General features: G+C 35.3%; 1 protein-coding gene across 2 annotated transcripts; it reads right to left on the reverse strand.

The window, feature by feature from the left end:
- Positions 1–1,656: 1,656 nt before the first annotated feature.
- On the reverse strand, positions 1,657–20,773 carry hrct1 (histidine rich carboxyl terminus 1). 2 transcript variants are annotated; one of them, XM_022677256.2, is made up of 11 exons: positions 20,661–20,773; positions 17,666–17,771; positions 13,910–13,942; positions 11,742–11,931; positions 9,190–9,237; positions 8,939–9,104; positions 7,695–7,816; positions 6,540–6,594; positions 6,000–6,179; positions 5,812–5,892; positions 1,657–5,106 (listed from the first exon to the last, which is right to left on the reverse strand). In XM_022677256.2, the coding sequence occupies exons 2-11, from the start codon at positions 17,679–17,681 to the stop codon at positions 4,642–4,644; spliced, it is 1,356 nt and encodes a 451-aa protein (XP_022532977.2). In that variant the 5' UTR covers positions 17,682–17,771; positions 20,661–20,773; the 3' UTR covers positions 1,657–4,641. The 2 variants fall into 2 exon arrangements, with proteins under 2 accessions (XP_022532977.2, XP_022532976.2); XM_022677255.2 differs by having other exon boundaries at positions 11,742–11,937.
- Positions 20,774–21,682: the final 909 nt, after the last annotated feature.

The following is a 21,682-nucleotide window of genomic DNA, read 5'->3' on the forward strand; positions in this document are numbered from 1 at the left end:
GGGATCCCTGTAATCGCACATCATGCCAATGTGTTCCACAGCCGCATGCAGTCAGAGGACCAGGTGTGTGTGTGTGTGTGTGTGTGTGTGGAATATTAGGATGCCTAAGTAATAGCCTCATAAATCTACTCATGCATTAGAGATAGCTGAGCTAAGAGCCACTGACTCTATGTGAGCTGGCTTGCACCTGGTGCACACACAGATACACACAAATACACATACAACACACACACACACACACACACACACAAATACACATTCAACACACACAATACACAACACACATACACATGCACATACCTGCCAAAAAAAAATAAAAAATCGTAAGAATTTCTGGGTTTGATAAACTACTAAGAACAACAGAGACTGTCCAAAATAAAATAATTCAAATAGAGCAATTGAGGGAAATTAATGAATAAATAAATTAAAATGTAATAAATAAATAAATAAATTAATGCCGATTTTTATTTCTTCTTCTTCTTTTTAATTATTTTGTTTTTTAAGCTAAATAAGTCACAGGGGTGTAAATGTTTAAACTTGAAAATTACAATTAAAAAAGTGTATGAACCCTGTGTTAAAATAAGACATTGAATTTTATACATATTGGATGTTGCACCTTCAAACAGTGCATCTGGGTTTGTATGTTTAAATACTTTAATAAATTTACAGTATTTTTCGCACTCTAAGGCTCATTTAAAATCCTTTAATTTTCCCAAAAATCGAAGCGTTATAGAGAAGTTTCAGTGAAGTTTCTCTAGTGCTGAGGCTAAGTGCGGCAGCATTAGCATTAGCAGCTAACCACAACGCTAGCTCTTTCCCCATTCAGAGATATAGGAGTATATCGGACTGCAGTCTGTGCGTTTATCATTAAAACAATCTGCATGAGATGAAATGCTAGCTGATAGCACCCTGGCTTACTAGAACACTCAGCATTTAACTTACTAGCGCTAACCGTGGCTTGCTAGCACTGCTAACTGGGGCTGGCTTAGCGCTTGCTAACCGCGGCTAGCGCTCACCCTTGGACAAAATACTGGAATTCTAAGCTTACCGTTTTCAGGACAGAAATCTGTGTAAATTAACATCCAGCACTCGTTTAACTTTGAAAGAATTATTACATTTTTAAGAATTACAGATTTGTTTAATAAGGTGCTGCTGAATTAGAAGGGAAACTTGACGACACCTCTATTTACATCAAGTGTGCATTTTTACTACTGTTGCTTAATGCTCCTTATTGTCCGCGATATACGGTATACGGTAACACTGAAAAATATGAATATATAAGTAACTTTATTAGAGAACACACCATTAACTTCAGTTCAGATCAGTAAGAATTTATTATTGTTGTTTACAGAACAAAATAGGAAATATAATCATTATAATGTGTTTTCCAGTTCAAAATATATAGTGACTGACATTAACAGAGTGAAAGAAAAACATTCGTTCATATACATTTACATATGCATTCTATTTTATGTATATATATATATATATATATATATATATATATATATATATATATATATATATATATATATATATATATATATATTTTATCATTATTATTAAAAGTCATGGGACAGAAACTAATATTATATCCCACATGACCAACTCTACACTGCACTGCCTACTGTGGCTGGTAATGCCCTGTGGCCTTTTGTGGATCAAGGTATCTTAAAATTGAATTTTACTATATATACTATCATAATATTACTACTATGAACAAAAAAAGCAAAAAAAAGCACTGTCCCTATACAGTTGTGGGGTAAGTTGGGAAAGACTGTTTTTTTACACCACATTGCCAAGTTGTTACTATTAGACATTTTAGAATAACACAAAAACAATATTTAATTCTTAATGCTTAATGCTGCAAAAGAAGGGGAACAGTAGAGGTTTTATTAAACGTGAGAAAACAATGCAATTAGCAAAAAACATGCTAAACAACAAGTAGCTGAATGTATTAATGCTTTAATGTTGATATAATGCTACATCAATGTTACTGAAAAATCTCAAAACTGTCTAAAATAGTAATTTTATATAAAAAAAATTTACTTTGTTTTCTTTCTTTATTTTTTAAAGAAAATATTTTCCAATGTTCAGTCAATCCATTATATGTTAAATGATCACCAGGGTTGTAGCAGAATACTTATGAAATTGATTGTTATTATATAATGTAGTTTTACTTAATACTAGTATTAAAAACATGCAACTGAACAGAGAATAAAATGATCTTTTTTCTATTTTCAGAGTTTAACATTTTAATAATCAGTCTATTTATTAAACAATTGTCAGATTAATCCAGAAAGAAAATAATAATTAGCTGAAGTAAAATCACTCAAAATTGCTTAGATTTAGAAAGATAGTAATTTTACACATGCTTCCATAATTCCATAAATATAGGCTGTATTGCCAAAAGTATTCTTCATAATCATCATTTGCACACATATGAACACATATGAAGGCTATAATATGATGTGGGCCCCGGCTTTACATCTATAACAGCTTTAAAGGGGACATGAAACACTTCAAGTATTTAGTATAATTCACAAGATGTATTTTCACTCTAACAAATCTGATAAGTTTAACAGCTGTCAGTGAAACAGAATTAAAATAATAACCAATCTAAATCTCATTTAAGTAAGTAATCTCAAGTACGGGCAGCGCCATCTTGTCTCAGCGCTGAAAGTGACGTCACGAGGTTGGTTCTCGGACGCCTCACTACTATAACCTATGAGCCTACAGTAACTTTAGTTCCTCAATTAATAATAAAAGCCAAACCAAAAATCGTTGCAAAGCGATGCAACACGTTTGTATTGCCCCTGGGTGTAGTAATACTGGGAGTAGTGAAATTTAATAGTGTGAGGAATGAGAAAAATTCACTTTCACTTTCATATCTCGCCTCTAAAGCAGACAGCTGTTCTTCAGCGGGGGCTCGCAGCTCTGAAGCGTGAGAATCCTCCGGTTAGCTGCAATGCTAGGGGTTAGGAGCGAGCACTTTCTAGACCAGGACTATATGAAGGAGAGGGTTTTGAGTCAGGAGCTTTAGTGCCGGATAAATAAGCTGAAATCCGAGACTTTTTTCCTCTGATCAGCTGGGATGTACAGACTGTCCGACTGAGTGACATCACTATGAGAGCAGCAGCTGTACGAGCCGCAGAGAACGAGCCAAACAACGCGCTCATCCAGCAGAGCAGCGAGAGGTATTAACGTTAACTTACCGACAGCTCAGATAAACTGACAGTTTAAAGATAACATAGCTACCGTTAGCTACTTATCTAGCTATCTTACCATAGTTAGACAACGCTCGCTAACTAGCTAACGCTAACTAGATGAAGCTAGCTACCCAGTAAGCCTTCTAACTTCTAAACTGAACGGTTTATCAACCAAACACCGCTTGGGTGTTTCAATATCCACTTAAATCATGTACATTTCATGTCTTAATGAACTCTGGACTTTACATGCTAAATGTATATAAACAAGTTAGTTAACGCGATGGCAGTACCTGCTGTTGACTGGCTGCTGCAGGGTTCTGCACGGACCTCACGTAGAGATAATAAACACCCCCAAAACGTCTCTCTCTCAGAAAAACATTTGAAAACTTCTGCTCAGGTTTATACAGGAAATATCTCTGAGTAAATGCTCCACTTTATTAGCCTAGTTCAGCTTCGCCTTCATCCATAATCTCCACAAACAATAAGCCCTTTTCCACTAGTTATGTACCTGGGCTCTGCAACCAACCAACCTCGTGACGTCACCAGCGCTGCACGGGCAACATGGCGGCGCCCTAGCTCAAACGTAACAAACATAAATATATTATAACTTAGTGAGTAAACATTTGATATAAAAAATTCCCCCCCAAATAAATTCCATTATATTTAATCTCTTAGAAAACGTGTACAAACTGAAATGTTTCATGTCCCCTTTAACTCTCCTGGGAAGGCTTTTCACAAGGTTTAGGAGTGTGTTTATGGGAATTTTTCACCATTCTTAAAAATGTCTGAGGTTCTGACAAGTTGAGGTCAGGACTCTGTGCAGGCCAGTCAAGTTCTTCCACACCAAACTCGCTCATTTATGTCTTTATGGAGCTTGATTTGTGCACTGGTACACAAAATCATGTTTGAACAGTAATAAGCCATGGTCAAATTGTTCTCTTGTTCCCACCAAAATCTCCAAAACAACCCCATACCATAATCCCCCCTCCACCAAACTTTACACCTGGCACAATGCACAATGTCTGACAAGTACTGTTCTCCTGGCAACCACCAAACCCAGGTTCATCATTTAGATTGCCAGACATAGGAGCTTGATTTACACCTGTGATTAAAGTGTGATTAAGTGAATAAAACACCTGAATTTAATGATGTGAATGAGTGAGTGAATACTTTTGGCAATACTGGGAATTTTTTTATTTTTTTATCAATCAAAAAGTACCCTGTTTTTAACTAATTTTAGGGTTAAAACCCATAACAATAACTACAATAAGATTTTTTAAGCTGTTTATAATATTGTGACAGTCTAATGCTATTGCAACCATGACGATTAAAGAAGTGACACACTGCTGCTCACATTCATATTTGTATAACTTTTTTCACCTGGTAATTATTAACCGTCATGAATTGTTTTCATTTCTCTGTTTTATGAACTCTAAGCTGTTGAGTGACGCCTATGATGATCATGGGAATGGCCTTCATGGCCACGCTCACCATGATGACCATATGGACCACGCTCACCATGACCACCACGTCCATGATGCCCGTGACCATGGTGACCGTGGCCATGGTGATGCTCATGGTGGTGGCGACCATGCCGGTGTCCGTGACGGTGACCAGTGTCATTAGCGTCAAACGAAGCACCATCCTGGCCGTGAGGTTCTCTGCCCTCTCTATCATGAGGATGATGGTGGTGAGGACCACGATGATGGCCGTGCCTGGAGTGAGGGCTGTGACCGTGAGGGTGATGATGGTGATGAGGAGGTACAGAAATCGTCTTGGATTCGAGAAGCGCCTTTTCACTTTCTGTGCAGTTGAGGCACATGGACTCGGCAAAGTTGTCGACATCTAACGCGACAACTCCGACACCACCAACCCCCTTCTGCAGCAGCCAGGAGACCTGCAAATGTGTGGATGGAGGTATTCTTAATATGAAAAGTACACAATTTTAGCATCATTTAGCATTTATTAGCAGACTTTTGATTGGTACTTTATAGAGTATGTAAATATACAGCTCTGGAAAAAAAAGATGATGATGATGATGATACTAAGTTTCTTAGATTTTTCCAAATTGATAACTTCTGGAATTTAATTAAGAGTAAGACGGATGATCACAAGCCATCAAACCAAACTGATCTGCTTGATTTTTTGCACCAGGAGTAAAGGCATAAAGTTATTCAAAAGCAGTGTGTAAGACTGGAGGAGGAGAACATGATGCCAAGATGAAAACTATGACTAAAAACCAGGTTTATTCCACCAAATATTGATTTCTGAACTCTTAAAACTTTATGAATATGAACTTGTTTTTTGCCATTATTTAAGATGTGAAATCTTTGCATCTTTTTGTCATTTGAGCCATTTCTCATTTTCTGCAAATAAATGCTCTAAATGACAATATTTTTATTTGAAATTTGAGAGAAATGTTGTCCGTAGTTTATAGAATAAAATAACATAGTTCATTTTACTTAAACATATACCTATATATATAGCAAAATATGACCAAATATGGCCATATATTTCACATACGACAATCTCATATTGAATTGCACTGCACTGAATTCACTATATGAGTTCACAGTCTACATTCACAGTGTCCTAAACTCACCTCTTCTCCCAGGCTTTGAGTACTCTCCAGTTTGGTCAAAGTCTTTAACTCTGTTTGTCCGCTTTTAATAGCCTGGCAGACCTGATGGGAAACAGCACAAATTCATTGTGATGAGGAAAACCAAACAGTCCGCTGTGATCCACTGCGCCTGAATTGTCTCTAAGTAATCAGATGTCCAGTTAGATTACCTGCTTGGCGATCATCAGCCCCGGACCGTAGGGCTGCTCCATTTTCTCTGGAGTTACGTTGACTGTGTCAAAACGTCTCCTGTGCTCTCGTCTCCTAGACCTCCACAAGAACGCAGGCAATGCCACGATGAGCTGCTGGGGGTCGACTCCTTGCTCCTGCCAGTACTTAACTGCACTGTCCTGTGAGACAATATGAAGACACTGATCATACCAACAAACTCAGATTTAGGGATTCAGCTGGTACCCAAATATAATTCTAAAAAAGTTAGGTTTGTCACGATAACACAATAAAGTGAAGTTTAAGGGTTAACTTTATCTAGCACTTCATCTTTCTTATCCCCCCCTGAAATTCTTTATTTGCTTTATAGGCATGCCCCCCCAACTCACTATCAGTGTGTAGCGTTGCCTACCAGGGTTACTTTGTGATTTTAAGACTATTTAATGCCATTGAAGTAACAATAATATAAAATTTAATAGCATAATGAAGTGATTCCACTCATTTAAAGACAATAAATAGAGAACTGAGAATTGCAATCTTACAATCTGTGATTCTTCTACAAGGCTAGATGGCAGCAAGGTGATGAAGTCCACAAATCTGAAAAACAAGGTATGAACAACAGTTCAACAGTTCAGAGTACAAAATTTGATTTAGTATTGATTTTTGTATTGATCAGAGGTCGGCAATATGATAATACAGGTTTCGATTGTATTATGGATATATTTTGTTATTATGATACACAATATACTGTTATGAGCATATTGTGGACACCAACTGTGCATGAAAAAACACCAATCAACTGCATATTTCACTACAAAATACAAAGCGGGCCCGGGTTAACCAGATGGCATATTTAAGGCGTTTAATTCATTGTTAGATCGGCAACATGGAATTATATTCATATTGGTGGTTTTAATACGCGATTTTAATCATGACTAAAGTGGTAATGCTGGTGCTGCCCTGTATTTTGGAAAAGGTTTAGGATTAGAGTTAGGTGGATGTTAGGTTCTGTGGAGAATCATTTACACTCAACTATGAGTTCAATTGCATTTAACTCTTGTGTGGTGTTCATATTTTTGTTACTCGTTTACTTTGTTACTTGTATTTAATTCAGCAAAATTAAGCAATTTTACATTAAAATGCTTTACACATGCTCGCTTCACCTAAATCGCAAGCAATATAAACAGCCTACATGGTTAATATTTGCCCTTTACCTTTCTTATGTTACATTTCTTTCAAAAAGTGCTACTCTTTTTTAATTCGTTTTTTAATGAAATGTAAAAGAAAATTAATTAAACTCAAGATATGAGTAGAAAATTTGTTTAGTTTCAAATTTACAAATTAAGCAATGTTTATTAGCCCTGGGCCAAACATACTGTATGCAATATAAATGTGTAGGGGGGGGGGGGGGTGTACAGTGTGTGTTTATCGAAAATGTGTTTTGATATATGTTTCTCGCAAAAAATGAGCCAATGCCAATGAGTTTGAGTTAGAAAAAATATTTTTTTAGTATCATTTGATAAAAAATGAAAACGGGTCCCACAGACCCGAACACCACACAAGGGTTAATAGACATTCAGTTGAAAGTAAGTCGAGCATGTTAGAGGCATCAATAATATACCATCCAAAAAAAGTGTTACAGAGAATTATAGTTCTCTAAATTCAGTCTACTTCAGTAAGTGTGACATTGCACTCACTGTGAGATAGCTTTCTCATCACTGTGGGCGCTGGTGTGGTCGGTACGAGCCGGAAGAGACACTAAAACTAGCACAGACTGGTTAGCGAGCTCAGCGTCTTCTCCGATCTGTCTCTTCAGTTCCTGAAAGAACATTAATAATAAATATCTAAAACAGTAAAAAAAATATCCATTAGTTTCTTTTTATTTAAGACTTTGAGTATCATTTAAAGTAGATATGATCCGGACTCCAGTTCCACAGTTTACCCTGAACCCCCAGCAGCTTCAGTCTGTGGCTGACTAAGTAAATTTTAGCTGTTTGTCTACAAAAAAAATCAATTGTCTGGAGAGTTTTAACTTTGGAAACGCAGAACAGCAGAACGGCTGCATGTAATATCTGTATAGTGAGCATCCGAGGGGTGAACAGATTAACACTAGCAGTCTGTTAGCCTAGCTAGCATCGGACCGTCAGCTGCATTCTGGTTTTATAAAGTTATTATAACTGCAGACTGGAGTAAACTATAGTCATAATCCACATATCCTATAAAACCACAGGATCAACAAACACTAACCAGCACAAACACACCCATCTGTTATTAAAAAACAGTGATTAATTTAGCTCAGAAATACAGTTAGCATCGCCAGTTAGCCGTTAGCCATCTCCATTAAGATCTGCAGTCTGTTAGCCTAGCTATTTTGAATGTAATAAGTCATCTCAATATCAAGTGAACTACAGCCATAATCCACATCGAATATCAAACAACAAATCCTACCCATTCTAACCAGCACTAAGAAAACAATCTGTTATTAAAAAACAGTGATTAATTCAGCTCGGAAATACAGTTAGCGTCGCCGGTTAGCCGTTAGCCATTGCAGCTAATCCACTACGCTACGTGTCAAAATAAAAGTCTCCTGCGCAACCAGTGCAAAAAAATCGTCTAAAGCCCTTTATATAATATTTAACATATTTAATATTAAACTTTTAAAAAAATATTTTATAAAAATTTGAAAGAAAACTATTGTGTGTCAAATAAATTACTTTGGAAGGCCTTTACATTAAATGCACTTGTGTATACTCTTCAAAGGGCTGGGTGGTCTGTTTTAGCTTCATTATGTAACTTTAACATAGTAATAATAATCAAACGAAAAGTATCGATATTTGTTTCGGTATCAGCAGTTTTATATCAGTTTTAAATCAGAATTGGATCAAATCAGAGCTATAAAAAGTGTATGGTTTCATCACTAATCTGAAGTATCACTTCTTACCTTTAGAAATTGTGCTAAAGTCTCTGTGCTTCTGGAAGGTTCTTCAGACGCAGTGTTCTCCACCCAGGTCATCTCCAGTCCATCATAGTTCTTCTCCTTCAGGTGCTTCAGTGTGGCGTCAATAAAGGAGTCCAGACTAGCTTTATTTTGGGTCAGCTGCTCTAACCTATAGAAGACGAGAATGTCTTTATATATATAAAACTATGATAATTAATAAAAACAAATATTGTGTTTCATAGTACTGTGATTACCTTGACTGCTTGACCTCCACACCAAGTAAAGCCTTTAAAGTAGAGTACCTGAAGAGTAATAATAATGGTAGGCAGTGTTAGTTACTGTACTGTAAAAAATAAAATAAAAGTGAAACTGATTCAATAATGTAGCAGCAAAATAAGGAAAATTGCTCTATATTTATGACAAACATACTGTGCACCACATTGCCAAGCATTTGCTCAACTCCCATTCTTAATCACAGAGTTTAATAGGATAAAGACCCACCCTTTACATCTATAACAGCTTCAACTTTTCTAGAAAGGCTTTTCACAAGGTTTAGTACTGTGTTTATGGGCATTTTTTAACATTCTTCCAGAAGCACATTTGTGAGGTCAGATTCTAATTTATCCCATTGCTTTTCTGTGAATGAATGCCCATGAAGAAACTGAACATGACATCAATGCTCCAAACCAGGGATGATCTTTGGTAAGAAAATGGAGAGTGAACTGGTTTCTTTTTATTTTAATCTCTGAATGAATTATGGTGATGTTTTGGAGTCTCTTGCAGTGAGACATGATATAATAAGTTAAACACACATAATTCTCATACTAAAAGCTGATTGGCTCAGACACAGACCTGTTTACCTTCCTTATACAGTCATATTGTGCAAAACCCCTGAAAGGACCTTTTGGTCACGCCTTAATGGCTACAATTTAATTAACTTGCCCTATGCCTTAATGGTCTTGTTCCCATGCCTTAATTGTCTAGTTCCCATGCATTAAAATCATATTCCCACAACTTAAATATCTCGTTCCATTTTCTTAATACGGCATGGCTGAGCATTGTTTTTTTTTATTTTACATGATATCACCTTGATTAGGGGATTGATTGATTGACTAAAAATGATCTAGCATTTGCTGTTGCTGTTGTTCCCAGTCACTTCCACTGTGTTATAATATCACTGACAGTTGACTATGGAATCACTGAGTTCACTGAGCACCTGAGAGCATCCACCCGTTTTTTCACTAAGGTCTGTAGAAGCAGTCTGTATAACTAGGTGCTTGGTTTTATACCCAAGTGGGCATGAAAGTGATTGGAACATGAATTTAATGATTTGGATGGGTGAGTGAATAAGCATAAGCTTTTAGCAAAATATAATACAGCTAATCATATCACAGAATGGCTTCTAGTACAGCAAAGTGGAATAAAAGTGAAGGGGGAATTATTGTTATCATGTGATAATAATCCTACTTCACTTTTACTCCAGTTGGCTGAGCTTCAAGCCATTCTAATGTATCACAGCTAGAAGGGCTGTGGGTACAAACAGAGTTTTGGAATTTGATCATTGTTACTATTGTAATTCTACAGGGGGGCAGAAATGGATATGAACCGTGGCACAAATTTAAAACAATACTATATGGCTGAAAATAAAAGTGTTCTCACAATAACAAGAAAGCATCTGATAATAAATAATGACCAAGCATCTCAAAATATACAGAAAATGTTATAAAATAAAAATATTATCAAATAAAAAATATATAAAAATCACCTAAATATAAGAAGAATTTTCCCAAAATATTGATAAAGCATCTTGAATTAAGAAAAAACAATTCTTAATATGAAGTATTAATAACTAATAAAACATTCAAAAATTAAAGATTAATAAAATAAGCATCTTAAAATAATAAGAAAGTGTCTAAATATATCGAATAAGAATAATAAAACAAAAAAAACCTCTACATGTAACTTAAAATAATAATAATAAAGAAATCATCTTAAAACAACCAGAATATTATTATTTCTTTTTGATATTACAGTGTGGTTATCAAAAACATAGTTTAAATTTTTATCAGTAGTTAACTTGTAAGTATTGGTGTCAGAAGTGGTTTATTTAACGTTGTGTTTAAGCCCCGCCCACTAGATTGCAGTAAAAAATAAACCTTTTCTTTTTATTATATCGTTGCTGTCCAATAAAAAAAACAAGCATCTCCATTTTTGTGGCTGTTTTTTAGTTTACTACATAATTTGAACAGATAAACTGTGCCTTACACTGTGCCACAATTTATTGATGAATTTATGATTTTTCTGCTAAATTTTGATTTAAAGAATCACAGTATATCACAGTGCTTACAATATAGTAATATAATGGGATATATGAAATTGTATGCTCCGTATTGTACATATTTTTAATCATATTGCCATTTTAAGTTCTTGCCAATACAAAGTCTTACAGAAAGTATCTCAACATAACAAGAATGTGACTTAAAATACTACAAAAAACTACAAAACTACAAAAAAAAAATTCTTAAAGTAACAAGAAATTGGGAAATCCTTTTAAAAAGCAAGAAAGTATCTAAACCTATTAAGAACTAGTTTCCAAATATGTAGAATGGGTCTCAATAATGTCCAAAAATAAAAATATATATTTTTTTAATTAAAAAATTAATTTAAAAGTAGGTTCTGGATGTTTTTAATGTTAGGTAGTTTAGTGAATGGGCTTCCATATTCAAAGTTTCAGCATCGTAATATGATTATATCTCTACTTGTTTATTAGAATTGATTTAATGTGAGTGTTAATGGCAGGACAGACCTCTCTTTCAGTGTTTTAATGGAGGTGCAGCCGGTGTTAGGGTCCTGGGCCGCAGTTTTGAAGCTGGAGTTTTCATCGATGTAGGCGGAGGTGTAGACGAGGTGTGTGCAGACTGAGGGGCTGACGTGGTGGAACAGGCGCCGGGTGGCCGAGTCCACGTAGCAGGCCACGGTGTAGTCGCTCTGCGCAGCTGCAGCTTATAGAGAACAGAAACACAGCCGATTAATAACGCTAATCACCCTGAGCTAATCTAATAGTGGATTTATATTCCTGAAAATCACACGCTGACCTCGGATCAGGCTTCCCGGTACTGTGTGACGTCAGTGTAATATGCGCTAATGAGTATCAAAGCTTATATCAGTGACCCTGAGCTGAACTACACTATCAGAGTGCTGTATAAATGCTTCTCTCAATATTTCTCTAAGGTTTTGCCCTGTTTAAATTACACATTATTGTGTCAGCAGTAGGGCTGCAACTTTTAGTAAACTTTTAGTAAAAGACAATCTCTGTCACCAAAAGTGCCCAAACACAACAGATTATGGTATTTTCTGCACTATAAGGCGCACTTCAAATACTTAAAAAATACTCTAATTTGACCAAAAATTGGCAGAGCGCCTTATGATTTTATAGAAGTTGGACAATGCAACTTAAACACCTGATTTTAGACCACAATAATATATTGTCCCAACGGACAGTTCTGGTGGAAACAGGAGAGTTGAGGTGCACAATAAATTCTGCCGTGATTTGATCAGCCGTAGTTTTATGTTTTTTTGGATACAATCCGGGTTAGCACCCGAACATCCCTTTCAGACAGCTTCCTCTTACAGCGTCCACAGTTAATCCTGTTGGATGTGGTTGGTCCTTCTTGGTGGTATGCTGACATTACTTTGGATACCGTGGCTCTTGATGCATCACAAAGACTTGCTGTCTTGGTCACAGATGCAGCAGAAAGACGTGCACCAACAATTTGTCCTCTTTTGAACTCTGGTATGTCACCCATAATGTTGTGTGCATTGCAATATTTTGAGTAAAACTGTGCTCTTACTCTGCTAACTGAACCTTCGCACTCTTAGAGCTCTTACTGGTGCAATAATGTGCAATTAATGAAGATTGGCCACCAGACTGATCCAATTTAGCCATGAAACCAGTTTCATTGTCCAACCCCTGTATATTTCACCAGTCAGGTTGTAAGAAAAAGTAAAGCTAGGGGTGTGCCATATTGTATCATACGCAATAATATCGGCAACATAAAAACACAAAAAATAAAAAATAAAATAAAAATAATAATACTATCGGCAACATTTTTGAGTATAGTGAACATGTATACTATAGTAATTTTCACCAACCTCACCCCTAATTATCACATCAGGGTACAACTTTTTTGCTGTTTTTAGCAAAAGAAAAATTCACACTGTTCTCATTTCCCATTATGTATCTACTAGAGACAGATTGTATCTGTCCAGTATCATTTATTTTACTTTAATCCTGGATATATGGAGATATTTGGAGTACATTATTATTAGTATCATGTCATTCTGGATCATTGACTTCGGTTACAAATCTGATAAAATTCTTGTATTTTTTTTGTCTCTCAGTTAGGGGTGTGCCATATCATATTGTATGCAATAACAACATTTAATTTTCACGTTGTTGCAGTAGTGTATTCTTGAAATAATTTATTTAAATCAGTGTTTTATCATATCATTTAGAGCCACTCCACTAACGTGCAGAGTTATGCAGGAGTTTCAGTTTAGTTCTCCAGCACCGAGACTGGAGTAGCATTAGCATTAGCCGCTAAGTGCTATTTCCCGCTCAGAGGTGGGGAGCCTGCAGCTAACCCCGACTAGCACTGCTGAGGAAGCATTAGCCGCTAACCGTGCTAAGCGCTAGCTCTTTCACTGTTCAGAGATAAGTATTATCAACCTGTAGCCTGCTGCTAACCCCGGCTAGCACTGCTGAGAACTTTACCTCAGGTTCATCTTCTGTATTTATATTTTAACTAACTTAACTTGTTTTACCATCATAATCAATTCTATATTTTGCAGTCTTGCTTAGTTTCTTTGTTTTCTTTAATTTAGACTGCTATTTGTTATGTGTAAACACTGTAGCTTCACAGCACCACAGTAAACATATATTAACCAAACTCTGGAGCAGAAAATGAGACTCACCTGCTGATATCACCAGACTCACACAGGCAAACACTGAAGAGAGAGAGAAACAGGAAGAGGGAGAATCAGAGAGAGAGAGAATCAGAGAGAGAGAGGGAGAGAAACAGAGAGAGAGAGAATCAGAGTGAGAGAGAGAGAAACAGAGAGAGAATCAGAGAGAGAGGGAGAGCAACAGAGAGAGAGAGAGAATCAGAAAGAGAGATTCAGAGAGAGAGAATCAGAGTGAGAGAGAGAATCAAAGTTAGAGAGAGAGAGAGAGAGAGAGAGAGAGAGACAGAGAATCAGAGAGAGGGAAAAAGAGAGAGAGAATCAGAGAGAGAGAGAGAAAATCATAGAGAGAGGGAGAGAAACAGAGAGAGAGAATCAGAGAGAAAGAGAGAGAAATAAAGAGGAAAACTTTTAATTACTGCACATCTCAACTCCGAATTAATGTCATACAGTTGCTTATAAATAAAGAGAGCAGCATAATCAGGCAGTGTACACTATGACAAAATACACCTATGCTCAATAAATCATTCATTATTATTAATAATATTTACAATAAACAATTAAACTGCCAGGTAACAGACTATAGTTGCCTAGCAACACTGCAATCAAACATTGCATGAATAGCTCAACAGCCTTTATCAGCTGCTTCAGGAACATTATAAATCACTAATATGTTATAAATCTGACACCAACAGATGTACATAAAAATATACAGTACACAGTGGATGCCAAAAGTATTCATACCCTTTGAATTTTCTCAATATTTCGTCACATAACAACCACAAATATAAATATATTTAATTAGAATTTAATGTAAAAGACCAATACAATATACAAGTATAACAATTGTGAAGAGGAATAGAAATGCATTATTTAAAACATGTGTGGTGTGCAAATATACAATTTATTTTTATACAGTTTTCTTTTTAAAAAAAAAAATATATATATATATATATATATATATATATATATATATATGTGTTTTTCCAATATACATTTTTGTCAGGTTTTATTCTATTTTATTCTTTAAAAGTCCCGATAACTTTTGTACTATTTCTGATTGTTTACTGAACTGCAAGGAAAAATGGAAAAATACATGGTATTGCATGTAATCAGTATAAATAAGCATTTTGCACATGCAACAGGTTAGCCAATCAGATTTTAGAATCAGAAAGATCTGGAATATGTGAGTAAGCTCAAACTAAATGAAGCACAGTTTGCATTGTGCTTTTTAAACCCTGCGTCTGAGAGCAGCAGAGCAGCAGAGCAGAGTGTTATCGGTCTGGTTTTGTTGGTGAGGGGAGAAATGTGGGGCTGTTCTATTTCTCTACAGAGACCAACAAAACAAGAAACCACATCCTCCTGAGCAGCACCAAACCACTACAGACCTATTTCAAAACACTACACCGCCTCACGCTGTAGCCTTGAGGTGTCCCTGTTCTCTCTCTTATATTTCCCCTTTTATATACTCTTATATACTCTACAACTTTCTATTTAAAATTTTAGGTTAATGTATATATATATATATTGTACTGCATAAATGTTAAAGGCAAATTAAACAAAAACTCAGAAAATATGTTAATATACGTGAAAAAAAAAACTAAAAAAAAGGAAAATAGTTTTATGTATGTCAGTGTGTTCATGTAACCATTTCTAAATGTCCCCTGGTAGCAGGTCAGCATTAGCATCATTGGTTTGGCCTGGTTTGGCTAATCAATGCTTAATTAAGTTTAATTAGGTTTTAGGACTCATGGTGAACTGGCACAAATGTAACTAATAGCTTTGGGGGGTATTCGGGGAATTGGGGACTGAGTCTATGTTCTAGTTTTAAAATGTAAACAAGCAGCCAGTTTTTACTGTTTTGACTGACTTAATGTTTGTTTGTTTATTTTGTTATATGCAAAAGAGATAGCCCTTTCTCTTCCTTTCCTGGGGCGGTCCTGATGAGTGCCGGTTTCATCTTAAAGTCTTTGATGATCTTTGTGACTGCACATGAGGATACTTTCAAAGTTCTTGACTTTTTTAAGAATTTTAAGTCATGTTTATATTAGTTGAGTAATTCTTGCCATTATGTTAATTAGAACATTACTCTATAAATAGAGCTATCCACTGTATATCAACTCTACCTCTTCCCTACTTTACAACTGATGCTCTCAAACACAATAAGAGGCAAGAAATTCAAATAATTAACTATTGAAAAGTTCAGCACAGCTGTTAACTGAAAGCCTGAATTCTAGCTGACTCTACCTCATAAAGCTGACTGAGAAGATCCAGCCAAGATGTGCAAAACTGTATAATCTAAGCAAGAGGTGCTACTTTGAAGGATCTAAAATATAAAACATATTCTGGTTTGTTTAACCCTTTTTTCTTTATAGTTTGGATGACTTTAGTATTCATCTACAATGTAGAACATTATTATATTTGTTATTTATCAGATGAATATTTACCTTGACAATAAGATAACCACATCACAATAGAACACGTGCATGTAAAAATGTATTGCCAAATTGGATGATAACAAATAATACAATACTAGACTCACAATAGGAAAGCTTCTTGTATTAATATTATTTAGTTTTATTTAAATAAATAAATAAAAAAATCAGATAAACAGATTTTTCATTCTTGTTGTTTACAGCTGCCTAAAATGCACACAGTACTGAGTATATTAATATATATTTGGAAACACTTTACAATAAGGGTATTTATACATACTTACAACAGAAGGTTTCAACTAATTATTATTGGCACTACATTACTTATCATTACGAATAACATCTCAATCCAATACTCAATTTGTTATTTAAACAATGTTTACTACTGTCATAAGTTATTTGTTATCTGATTCACCTTCTCATAGTGTTGTTCTTTTTTTTTGTAATCTATGTCCTACATTGTAGATTAACATAGAAAATTAGGGACATTGTCCCGTGAAGGAAAAACACCTCCAGGAACTCCTTCCTTCAAGACGCTGAGAAAACTATTCCAGGTGACTCTCCCTCATGAAGACAATGAGATTCAAATTAACCCCTTAACGCCTGTTGTTGCAAATATGCGACTAACCGTTTGATCCAATCAACCTGCCAAGATAGCGCCTGCATTCCCCCAATGCCTGTTAGTGCATATTCGCCACGGACCTAGGAACCTTTGACAATTTACAATTCAAATGAATCTAGAATTCAAATTAATGAAATGTTTCCTGTAATATTTGTGTATATTGTGTTGGTGACAGTAATTGGTGTTATTTATTATTGAATGCCTGCTGTTGGGTGCATAAATAAAACATTGATTTTTCACTGTTATATTACTCTGTTATTGTTATCTTAGTATGGACCATTATGTCTGCTGTAGCAAATTTGCAACATACCAAATTTACCCCAAATAGACCATATTGCCTGTTGTTGCAAATTTGCAACATACCAAAATTTCTATTTATTTTTGTGCAAAAGTGAAATTAATAATCTCAACAATATTTACTATCTACTTAAAGGTAAAACACACATGAAACATTTTTTCATATACAGCTACATTAATTCAGGCGTTATGGGGTTAAAACCATATAAAAACATATTCTGGTTTGTTTAACACTTTTTGTTTACAGAATATTTCAGCATGTGTTCCTGTATAGCTTTTATATAGTCTTCAATATGAAATTTACAATGTAAAAAAAAAACACTATAAATAAGAAGATATGTGTCCAGATTTTTGACTGATACTGAATATATATGGTATATTTTAGTCAGATATTAGAGGGTTAGTTAGGCTTACCTGTGGTGAGCTGCATTGCTGGCCTGTGCTGTGTTTGGGTTACCAGCTGTAACTGTCCAACACTGCTGACTGAGATCTGATAGAGCAGTGTTAAACCCACCACATCCTGTACAAACACACACACACACACACACACACACATTTAAACACTTCCCTCTGCTTCCTGTGTAAATGTTATTATCGTATGTTGTTAACTCTGCCTGCAATAAAAAGGAACAGCCGCACAGTTTATAAAACTAAAGTGAATATAACATATAACTCTAAATACAGATACAGCTATAGATTTTACTGTTTATATGCTTCTGAAATAATTAATAGCAGCAAAATAAGTTAATCGTATTTTAATATGGGCCATTGACCATATTAACTACAATGATTAATAATAGCTAATAATAGTAAGCTTTTAATACGTTAAATCACATTCTGTGCAAATCATTTTCAAGTTTTTACTACAATAATTGCCTGATTTATGACCACTACATATCATACATTGGGCCCCATACATCTTACGCCCGTTGGGATAACACGATCAAGCTTAAGCTCAAGCTACCATACTTTTGCTTTCAGCTAAATTTCTGGTGTGTTGCTATCTTAACAATGTAAAGCACAGGTGCGCCACTGCCTGAATACAACCTAGACAGATCTCAACAACCTCAACAGTCAGACGTTCATTGCTATCTTGGCAACATAGGCACACCCCCACTTGTAACACACACACGGACACGCAGCAGTGCACAAATGCAACTTTTACATCAACAATAAACAAAATACAGTATAAAATAACATTGCTGTTCCTGTAAATTACCTGCTCACACACCTTCACTAACTAAACTCTTAAAGGGAATGGCAAATGACCTGCTGATTGGTTTATTTCATGATTTAATTTCAAAAAAGGGGAACCAAAGAACTTTTTCTACTTTATATTATAAATTTAGAGGTTTTGATGAATGGAAGTATATATATATTTTTTACAACAGATACTTTATTATTACTGTTATAAAGGTTTGAAGGCTGGTAAAAGGTGTATATTAAAAAAATACAAACAAAAACAAATAAAATATAAATAAAAATACAAATATTCCATTGTTTTTTTCTTAGTGAGGATGTTAAAAGGTTAAGGGTGTTTTGTGTATAATGGTTTATGTCTGGAGTTTATATACATGCACTGTAATATTCTGCGCTTTAGTTTGTGGTAGAATCTTTTCTAACAATACAATAATTACTTCACATTATTTCTTTTATACATTTTTTTTTATTTTGTTACATTACTTACTATTATTTTATAGTCTAGGTAATAGAGAAATTGTGTACAGAGCTTTTTGCTTGTGTTGAATGTTTGCAACTGTTCTATTTATACTAAATACGATGTTTTACAGTGTTTCGTCATATCGCTAATGTTGTCCTGAAATATTGTGATTTTAGGGTCATATCTCCTGTTTATAATATCTGCATATTCAGAATTTCACAATAAAGCCTATAGAGACAAGATTATTATTATGTTTATCAGACTCATAGGAGTCCTTGATTGCAAGAATAGTTTAAAACAATCATTTAAACATACATAAAAAGTACTTTAAATTATATAGATTTATATTTAGATTAATTACAGATTTATTTCATATGCTATGATTATAGAATATAGTCCTAAAATAATAGTTTTTCAGTTTTAGGATATTTAGTACCTAATCTTTTGTAGTAATTCATTTTTAACACAAGAGGGAGACATTCCTCAGCAGTTAATACCAGTCAAAAGTACTGAAAGCTTTGTCCTGTTGGGTTGTTTTATTGTTTATTTAATTTATTGTTTAATAGTAAAAAGTTTTACAATTTACCATCACTCACTGTCACACTGTTTCCTACTAAAGTGATCCATTAGAATGCAGTATAGTAGGACTAAATATGTAATCCATACCTGTCAAGTTTTAGATTTAAAAATAAGGGATATTTTCCTCTGTCCGCTTAAAGCCGTCCCACCAGCCCAACGAAGGTTCAGTATCCCTTACATTTTAAGACACGTTTACAAAAAATCTTAAATAACCACATGTGAACCACTTACACACTACAATTAGATTATCAGAGTCTGAAATGTTGTGGACATTCCTACATATGTCATTCTTTTAATACAGCCAAATTAAAAATCCTTTTCTAGATATAAAAAAGTTAAGATTTCATGTCTTTTTGCCATAAATGCACTCTTTTATATTATATATTTTTTTATTTATTTAATAGATTTAAAATTGAACAAAGGGTGCACAAATTCTGCAAAATGACTGTAGGTGACCTAAAAATAGTATTATGAGCCTTTACTAAAAGGACATGGACCAGATATATTCCATCAGTAAAAATTAGTCCTAAGTGGCCTACACAATTAATAATTTTTAATTAATACTTCTTTCTTTTGATTACTCCTGATCAGTTCAGTTCATTTCGGTCCTCTCCACATTTTCTAGTTAAACTGAGTCACAAGCTGTAATCTTTTTATTTTAAAAGGTTTAATCTGTGTGTTTTATTTAGGAGACGAGTATTTTTAAGCAGCTATCAGAAAAATTTCATCACAGTTTACATGATTAGCTTACCCTTACCTTTCTTTAAAAAAAATCGCTGAATATCCAGATATGTTTTAACATCAGCAGCTCCGACTAGCTGCCTGAACTCACAGCGACTAGGGGCTTCACCACGCTGACTCTCCTTTGCAAGCTGATTGGCTGTTTCTCCTGAAAGGCGGGACTTTCTCCTTGAACCGGCTCCACGATTGGTTAAGAGACACAGCGCAGTCAGTGCCCTGTCTCCTCAATAATATATATTTTTTAATCTTAATATAATACGGGAAATTTACGGGAAAATACTAATAAGGGAGGACGGCGGGAAAGAGGAGTAAAATACGGTAGTTTCCCGGCCAAAACGGGAGACTTGACAGGTATGATGTAATCTGACTGTCTGAACACACACACACACACAGTTTCTAATATATAGTGAACAGAGCAGCTGTACTTACATGTAAACCATGTGGAGAAGATCTGCTGTAATTAACGCAGATGAAGACAGAAGAACCACAGTCACAGGTCTGAGTCTGTTAGCTGTGAGGTGATGAGGGCAGCTGAGCAGATTAGGAGCTTTGTGTTTCTCTCAGGTGTTCTGCCGGATTAGGTCTGAGAGCACATTGTTGCGCTGAGAGCACATTGCCGCCTGCTGCAGGGGAGTTCAGCTCCTGACACTGAAACACTTGGTTTTAGACCACAATAATTTATTGTGGTGACGGACAGTTCTGGTGGAAACAGGAGAGTTGAGGTGCACATTGAATTCTGCCGTGATTTTTATTGGATACAATCCGGGTAAGCGCCCGAACATCCCTTTCAGACAGCTTCCTCTCACTGCGTCCACAGTTAATCCTTTTGGATGTGGTTGGTCCTTCTCGGTGGTATGCTGACATTACCCTGGATACCGTGATACCCTGGATACTCTTGATGGATCACAAAGACTTGCACAAAGACTTGTCAACAATTTGTCCTCTTTTGTCCAACAATTTGTCACCCATAATGTTATAGTGTGCATTGCAATATTTTGAGCAGAACTGTGCTCTTACCCTGCTAATTGAACCTTCACACTCTTACAGCTCTTACTGGTGCAATGTGCAATTAATGAAGATTTACCACCAGGCTGCTCAAATTTAGTCATGAAACCTCCCACACTAAAATGACAGGAGTTTCAGTTTCATTGTCCAACCCCTGTAGCTGCAGGCCTGAGAACCAATGGTTGATGCAAAACATGATTGACAGGTTCATGTCCTCATGGCTAAGAGCAAGAATTTAATTGGTTGGTGCAAAACATGAAAACAATTTTTTATGATTTTTGTTCAGTATATATTTTTTTTCATTTGCAGATTTACTTCAATGTTTAATTCAATATTTTCTATTACAATTACAGTTAAGATTTTCAGTAATGTTTTATAACTTTATATGTAATGCTTAATGAGAAAGCCTCAAGACATAACTGTGTAATATCAGGCAAAAATGCTGG

Source organism: Astyanax mexicanus, chromosome 13 (assembly GCF_023375975.1).
Source record: "Astyanax mexicanus isolate ESR-SI-001 chromosome 13, AstMex3_surface, whole genome shotgun sequence".
Taxonomy (NCBI): Eukaryota; Metazoa; Chordata; class Actinopteri; order Characiformes; family Acestrorhamphidae; genus Astyanax; species Astyanax mexicanus.